Raw genomic sequence first — 8,941 nt, 5'->3', positions numbered from 1 at the left:
CGGAACAACGAATCTTATTTCGTTTTCGGATTTACGAACCTTCGGAACAACGAATCTTATTTCATTTTCGGACTGACGAACCTTCGGAATAACGCCACAAAAGGATTAACGAACCCTTTTTCGTTTTCGGATTAACAAACATCGAGGTATAGGCAATTTACGTGTTTCAGAACCTTCGGAATAACGAACCTTCGGAATAACGAATCTTCGGAATTACGAAGTGTAACCGTTACCATTGAACTAGAAACACAAATAATATCGATCAAGGTACTGCTACAATACAAGGGGTTGTTCCCGACCTTTCGTTGGAGAACGCGAACGCTTATTTACGACGTAAGTTGATTTTGGAAGAGACTTTTGGGCCCGTCGTCATGGTCGTAAAACTCTGTCCTACAATGCAAATTGTGTGACATGAGATTATTTTTCGTTTCGCATCTGCAACGGAAACATTCAATATGCGTTTCGTGTGCAAAATTCTGGTTGCTACTATGGTAACAGCGATATATCCGATCTAGGACGACTTTCCAAAGCCACATTTGGTTCCTCCCAGAGCTCGAGGCCGCCCGGGGGGGGGGGGGGGGGCACTTCCATTGAAGAGTGGATACTAGGCGCGACCACACGTAAAAGGGGAAAGAGTGGGCAAGTACGTTACGTATAGGCCTATGTAACGTTAGAAGGGTGTCAAAAACGATGTTTAAAATACTGAAAAAGAGGATATGTTTTCAATACTTGTAGGGTTTCACAAGCTAAATACTTGTTAAGAGATGCATTTTCATAATCTGGAAAAGCCTTGCTTCCCTTGTTTAGGTAGCCTCTTGTCGAGGCCCTGTCGGCTGCTTTCCGAGCGAACATGGCAAAGCAAGGGAGAGAGCGAAGCAGAGCGCCGCGAGACAGGGCCTCTGGACATCTGACCCGAATTTCACCGACTTTCTTTTGTTTTTTATTGTTTTTACCAATTCACCGACCAAAAACTGGTCGGTGAAAATCATCCAATGAGAGCGCGAGCTGCTATGACCTCATATTTAATATTCATGAGCTCATCTTGAATGGCGACCCTTGGATTCTTGGCGAAGAGTGACGACGAAATATCAAAGAGCGCTGAATATGACTCTAAAATGATGAATATTGACCGATTTAAGGATTTGCAAGTCGATGAAATTAACTCTGCACTGAAAGGACGAGATGTCTTTGTAAATCTACCCACAGGATATGGAAAAAATGTAATATTTCATGCGATTCCACCGGTCGAACCGGGGCGTCGATTATCGATCTCCGCTGTGCAGTGCAGTGAGGGAAGCTGGGGTGGAGTTGACTCGAGTCTGACCAGCGGCTGAGCAGTATCTCCCGGGAAGTTTCGGGGCGGTGATGGGTCTGTTACGGCCAGTAGTAGTAGTAGTAGTAGTAGTAGTACCACTACTAGCTTGTAGCATTTTGCTGGTTATATCCCCTTTAGTGTCCCGCAATTAAATTAATCCCCTGCCGAATAATGGACTACTATACTATATAGTATTCCGAACCCAAAACGAAACAGCTCTGACATTTCATTGGCTTACTCGGTGACCGGTAATATCATGACTCATGTATATTCATTAGGAAGACGTTCCTCATGAATATATAATTCAGTTCAGATGTCAAGAGGCCCTGGCTCGCGCCAGGCCTAATTCGCTTCGCGAATTAGGGAACCCCTCGCTTCGCTCGGGAAGCAGCCGCCAGGGCCTCGACAAGAGGCTATTGTTTAGGGTGCTTTTCGAAACCGCATGGTCGTGCCTGGTATCCACTCATCAATGGAAGTTGTCCCCCCGGGAATTCGAATCTAATCCCCATTTATGTGGAAAGTAAAACATAATGCCCACACATTGTGTGCGAGAGGCATATCGTTTGTGTAGGAGTAAACAAAAGAAAAGACGTATACATGCTGTGTACATAATCAACGCATGCGAAATGGTTTGCAGAATGTCTAGTTACAGTGTTGGTTTACTAATATTTGGAAATAAACCATATGAACAGGGTATCCAAATATGATTAGTTTTATAATTGATATCATAATTTAGTAAATTAATATTAAAATCACCTAACAGGTATATTTCGTTATTAGGTGGATTAATATTGACTAAAATTCTTGACAGTGATTCTTCAAACGTGACAATATCAGCAGAGTAGATGATACATAAAACACGTCATAGTTAGATATGATATCAATGTACGAAAAAGTGCTGCAATGAGTGTGCAAAAATATAAACCTTACAGACTTAAACTAAATTTTCCAGTTAAAATGAAGACATTCAAGATCAAATATCAAAATTCTTTATAACAATTGTCATGAAGGTATCCCTCCAAAACCACATTCAGTAAAATCAAATGCATTCATAAGATAAATATAGTTCAGATTCGTTAAAAGGAGACAAATCTTTAAGATTTCATAGAATCTGTTCATTATACAAGACAAATTTCAGTCATGTTAATGGACTGATGTTCAAGTAGTATTAAACTATTTTAGAAGTATCCATGTTCTGAATCAGCCGGAAACATAGCAGAAGTTTACAATTATGGGTAAATATGACTGTATGTTTACAATTATGAATAACTAGATCCAATGACTCTGTACATAAAATACAGGAAAAACAGCAATCCACAATCATCCCAATCCATCGATCATATAAATTTAGCAATCGTTTCGTTGTATACATGTAGCTCGTTTATGTTTTATTCATAGGTTTTGAAAAAGAATGTAGATATAAAAGATGTGATCTTGATTGTACAGTCTATAATAATATCGTAGCCAGACTAATTCTGGTCATAAAACCGCAAAAATAATACACAATGTTGTACTGTTATCGGACCGTTTTTTAATATGTATTGTTAGAATTTCAATAATAAATACGGAGAAAATTTAATAATATGTGTGTATAACAAAGTATATGTGGAGTGCATGAAAAATGAGGGCAGACCCCACGGGGGGCACTTCCATTGACGAATGGATACCATGCGTGACGAAAAAAACAACACGTGAAAAGGATCTCTTTTTCAAGATAGGGCACGGTACGTACGTCACGTAATAAGGGTGTCAAAAACACTAAAATAATGACGAAAGGGTATAAATTTCGCAAGGAAAACTACGTGTTTACGGACCAATGTGCAAGGTTATAAAAACACTGAAATACTTTACAAAGGATGTACTTTATGCCCCAAGAGAGTAAAGGTAAAGCCGACGTCCGTGATCACGTCCGTAACATAACAATTAAGATATATCATTGTACTTGTTTAGGGGGTCAAGTCAGGGAATACTTGTCAAGGGTACCGTTTTGTTTCCAATACTTGTTAAGGATATAGGATTTAACATGCCAAAATGCATTTTCAGAACATGGAAAATACTTGTTTAGGGTGCTTTTCGAAACCCAATGGTCACGCATGGTATCCATTACGAACAATCCTGCTTAAAGCAAAATTATCAGGCTCTGACTGATGGATTTCTGCATGAATGGAGGATGCTAAAACTATGAATACAAAAAATGCAAAATATGCGAATGAGAGAACTAATTGCATCACTCACGCACTTTATATTTTGTATTTTCTAAATACTAGTAAATAACACCTGAAATATCATAATTCATTCCACCAACAACGGATCTTTAGCTTTCTCGTCCATGGATATTTCAGCCTTACTGCGCATGAACAAGGAGATATAATATTGACTATAACATGTATAAGTGTGAATCTCAAGTTAAACTTGATTTGATTGAATCCTCATCGAAAATGTAAAATTATCATTACGATGATCTATTACAAAGGGGTTGGGATTCTCTCTGTCATAAAATCGTCAAATCTATATACTAACAGAAATATACGATCATCTATTATCGGCTCTCTCTTTTGCGTAACTAATCGTGATCATGCCCATAATTTGGATTTGTGTTGTTATATAGGATTGATTTCTTCTTTAAGTTTTAGGTCTTTCTTTCTTGTTTAAATCGGTGCGCTTTCACGATCATTGTCTTGGGATATATATCGCACTATCGTGTTACACCTAACATACTATATACAAAATTGTAAAATGTCCGATATAAGTTCTGGAGAAAAAGTTCTTGTGTGGAAAATAAATTAAGGTTTTAAATTGAAAAATGAAACATGTATTTTCATAATTTTCTTTCACAATAATGCCAGTAATAATTTTTCCCTTGTCATTTCCAAGTGTGTTAGAGTTTGATAATACAAATCTATGAATGATGTAATACCAATGCTAGGCTGTCATAAAATGCAACTACCGTCCGATTATATGATTATCAATCTTTTAAATACCTGTATATATAATTCCCGACAAAGTCATTTTTATTACTTTTAATTAAAAAAGGCACCATCTCTACCTGATTCTCTATCATAATGATTTTAATAAACTTACCAAAATTTAATTACAGGTGACCAGGACATCCAAGTTTCTGGTATAATTTTACAGAAAACCCGTTATTACAATCGACAAGAAATTAGTAATATTATTAACTGAATTATTATTTTGAAAGTAAACATTAAAAGTAAACTTTTTGTAGCAATTACAAAAACATGCATCGAATTGCATTTATTTCTGGATCAAGAACAACGTATTTGTCTTGATCCAGAACTCGTTGAAACACTAACAGTATAATATCTTGATAAATATTACAGAGAACACAATTAAGGAAGGGGAAAGGAGATTACAGTTTTGCAAAAGGCATATCTAAATTGAAAAAAATTGGCGTAATCTTTTTCAGTGAGGGATATATTAAGTATCTTTATGTTCTTCGGATGTAACGAGCAAGATTGTCTGCAGGAACACTGTTGTCTTTCGTTTAACTTTCGTCATCCATTTTATCTTAGGGTCAAGTTTGACAAGTATTAAATATACAGGAATCCCACTAACTATGATCGCAGTCGCTATCAGAGTGTCAATTGGCGCCCCTATAAATCCAAATACAGCAATAAAAATACAAACTAAGACAAATATTATAGGAATAATAATGTTCACTTTGAAAGGCCTTGGTCTGTTAGGGTCTTTGTATCTGAGCACCAGCATACCAGCGACAGCCAGTCCAAAGGATGACCACTTGATGAAGCCATAGAAGTTGATTAGAGTGAAAAGATTGTCTACGAAACAGAAACAAAGAGTAATGGTCGACGTCATCATGATACAAAGGGTCGGGGTTTTGTGGTTGATGCTGATGTAAGAAATGAAAGTTGGGAGGTGTCCTGTTCGAGCCCCTGCAAAGAACTCCCTGGATGATGACAGAATGGATCCGTTAAGACATCCGAATGTAGACAGGACAACTGTGATAGGAATGATAACTGCAAACCTTCCAAGGACCTGATATGCGTAGCTAAAAGCTACGGCATTGGAGCTTAGTAGTTCTGTTGGGGACAGTGCAGTAAAGTAGGCAACGTTGGTCAGAGTGTTAACAAATCCTACTATTAATATGGATGTGGCTACGGCGATAGGGAGATTCCTTGACGGATTTTTAAGTTCTTCGTTGATGACGTTAAGGGCATTCCAACCGGCGTATGAGAAAAAGCATGAGTAAAGTGCTGTTCCTAAACCAGTGATATCAGTTGATGCAAATGAATCCTTGAAGTGTTCAGTGTGTCCCATTCCAAGTCTGGCCAATCCACTGACCATTAAAATACCCAAAGGTATTAATTTACAAATAGAAAGGACATTTTGAAACAATGTAGTAAGTTTGACACTCCAGCAATTGACAAACATTGTTAACAAGATGCTCAAGATTGCAAATAGGGATATGGCTATCTTAGGTGGTGGACAATCCGGGTCTGGGTAAAATGGCTCAAGGCAGTATATTGAAAACAGTAAGGCCATGACTGCATTGGATGATGGTGTTACGATTACCGTGTCTGCCCAGAAGTTGAGAAAACCGACGAAATCTCCAAAGATATGTCTGATGTATGTGTAGGTCCCTCCCGATGAAGAGATAGTGGTGCCAAGCTCGGCATAGCATAGTGCACCGAGTAGGGAAATGATTCCTGCACCCACCCAAACACAGATGGTGGCTCCTACGCTCTCTACCCCGGCAACGACTCCCTTTGGTGAGATGAAGATCCCTGTACCAATCATGATACCCACATTCACCATCACCCCGTCGAAAATTCCAAGGGTACGTTCCAGTTTAACCGTACTGTCAGTATCTTCCTCTTGCTCGTTCGTGTCGCTAGTCCTTCCTTGGGGATCCGTTCCGTTTCTCTCGAATGAAGGCAGCGATTCAATAGGTTCTTCCATTGTGATCGAAGTCATTAAAATAATACCTACTATGCCGAATTTAATAGAACCAAGCTTCGAATGAATATCTATGCATCCACTTCAAAGATGCACCAGATGCGAAGTTACTTTTCCAGAACACGGTCGAAACAGGCTCCATCCGATGGCCTTTGGAGGAATTATAGAAAGTACTCCAGTAAAAGAAAGTGCATGTGAATAGAACTGCTTATTAATCATACCCAGTAAACAGTAAAGGATGCTTATGAACTATGAAGCTGTTAATGCGGACAAAAACTTCATGACAACACCATCTGAGTTTATATGATCCAACATTCCAACGGTTCTGTCAAACGTGAAGCCAATACGGTCAACATCAATAGTTTTCCTCAGTGGTAAGGCTCAATATCAACAAGAAGGCCTATAAGATGATTATGGTTGACCTTCAGCCATACGTCTATAGCATTCGTAACTATATACTGGGGAACACATTGCTCTATTGTGCTAATTGTTATCCTTGACGAGCAGACGGCGAGCAGACGGTGCATGACCCAAGCTTGTACACACCGACCGTAAATATCAAATTTATATAGGCTGTGTACTCGTGGTACAGGACAATAGGCTATAATCTATTTCCGTTAAGGTCAAGTCCACCCCAGAAAATTTTTGATTTGAATCGATAGAGAAAAATCAAACAAAAATAACGCTGCAAATTTCATTAAAATCGGATGTAAAATAAGAAAGTTATGACATTTTTAAGTTTTGCTTATTTTTCACAAAACAGTTAAATGCACAACTCAGCGATAAGCAAATGAGAGAGTCGATGATGTCCATCACTCACTATTTCTTTTGTTTTCTATTGTTTGAATAACACAATATTTCAATTTTTACAGATTTGACAATCTGGACCAACTTAACTTAACCATAAACTATAACAATAATGGTAATTCCACATGTTCAGGGAGAAATAAAACTTTGTTTCACTTGAAAAGGAGGAGAAATTTACAATATTTCATATTTCATATAATAAAATACAAAAGAAATAGTGAGTGGGTGACGTCATCAGTCTGCCAATTTGCATACCGACCAGGATGTGCATATAACTGTTTTGTGAAATTAAGCGAAACTTTAAAATGTCATAACTTTCTTATTTTACAACCGATTTTGAGGAAATTTTCAGTGTTTTGCTTGTTGGACTTTTCTCCTTTTTTTCAATTCAACTTTTTGTTGGGGTGGACTTGTCCTTTAACCTATTCAACAGATATGTTTTACCTCCATCTAGGTTCCATGATTCTGTACAATAAGACTCCCGAATAATTATTTATCATGTAGGCTGATCATTGCGTGTATATACTTGTTATTGATTCCATGGACTTTGTAATAGGTCCATGTTGATTCAAATTAATCGGCCAACTCGATTACGTAAACGTAGACGAACTGGGCATACATGCACGTACTTCATGCTCGTTTTTTTCCCCTCGATACTGAAGATATAGGTACGTGTATACTGCACCTGTAAACAAACACTCCAGTGGCGGATCCAGGGGGGTGGCGCCGCTCAAAAAAAAAAAAAGAAGATAAGTAAAAGAAAGAAAAGGCGATACTTGAAAAAATGAAAATAAAGGAAAGAAAAGAAAGGCGCCGCTTAAAAAATTATACACTGATTTAATATTAGCAACAGTAAAGGAAAGACTATCCCCCAGCAAAGCACAATCATATCATCTTCCTTATCTTTTCTTTTAACTACCCTTTTCCCAACAACTTCGCCTGTTAAAAATAATCAGCAGTGCGCTGCATGCATATAACTGGCGCCAAAAAAGAATTACCAGCGCCATTTGGTTATAAATCGGCGCCAGTCAAGAAAAATCGACGCTGCCTGAGTTCTTAACCGTCGCCGATTAAGGATAATCAGCGCCACCTAAATCTTAATTGGGGTCGGACAAGAATAATCAGCGCCATCTGGTTATAAATCGGCGCTGCCAGAGTCTTAACCGGCGCCGATCAAGATCTCAGCTCCACCTAAATCTAAATCGGCGCCGGGCAAGAATAATCGGCGCCATCTGGTCAAATCGGCGCCGGTAAAGAAAAATCGGCGCTGCCTGAGTTCTTAATCGGCGCTGATTAAGAATAATCAGCGCCATCTAAATCGGGGCCGGACAAGAATAATCAGCGCCATCTGGTTATAAATCGGCGCTGCCAGAGTCTTAACAGGCGCCGATCAAGAATAGCTCCACCTAAATCTAAATAGGCGCCGGTAAAGAAAAATCGGCGCTGCCTGAGTTCGTAACCGGCGCCGATCAAGGATAATCAGCGCCACCTATATCTAAATCGGGCTTGGTCAAGAATAATCAGCGCCATCTGATTATATATCGGCGCTGCCTGAGTCTTAACCGGCGCCGATCAAGAATAATCAGCTCCACCTAAATCTAAATCGGCGCCGGACAAGAATAATCAGCACCACCTGGTTAAAAATCGGCGCCAGTCGATTGTGAATTGCCGCTGCCTGAATCTTACGTGACGTCGGTAAAAATAATCAGCACTACTTGTTCTAAATCGGCGCCGGTCAATAATAATCAGCGTCCCCTGGTTCCAATAAATAGGCGCCGGTAGAATAATGAAGAAGGGCCTATTGCCAACCAAATCTAGATCGGCGCCGGTCAAGAATGATCAGCGGCACCTGGTTATACATTTTATTGTTGAATGGTCATA

The 8,941-nt window shown here is 39.0% G+C and overlaps 1 protein-coding gene across 1 annotated transcript; it reads right to left on the bottom strand.

Moving 5' to 3' along the window:
- Positions 1 to 1,862: 1,862 nt before the first annotated feature.
- On the bottom strand, positions 1,863 to 7,476 carry LOC129265945 (Y+L amino acid transporter 2-like). Its single transcript, XM_064102121.1, has one exon. It carries the CDS (start codon positions 6,269 to 6,271, stop codon positions 4,754 to 4,756), a length of 1,518 nt encoding a protein of 505 aa, XP_063958191.1. The 5' UTR covers positions 6,272 to 7,476; the 3' UTR covers positions 1,863 to 4,753.
- Between the last annotated feature and the right edge of the window lie 1,465 nt (positions 7,477 to 8,941).

This window comes from Lytechinus pictus, chromosome 7, assembly GCF_037042905.1.
Source record: "Lytechinus pictus isolate F3 Inbred chromosome 7, Lp3.0, whole genome shotgun sequence".
NCBI classification, from domain to species: Eukaryota; Metazoa; Echinodermata; class Echinoidea; order Temnopleuroida; family Toxopneustidae; genus Lytechinus; species Lytechinus pictus.
Note: the sequence above shows the minus strand (reverse complement) of the source record. Positions and strands in the feature narration are given on the sequence as shown.

Excerpts from the sequence above, each read along its gene's own strand:
- LOC129265945 (XM_064102121.1), bottom strand. The coding sequence starts at position 6,271 with ATGACTTCGATCACAATGGAAGAACCTATTGAATCGCTGCCTTCATTC.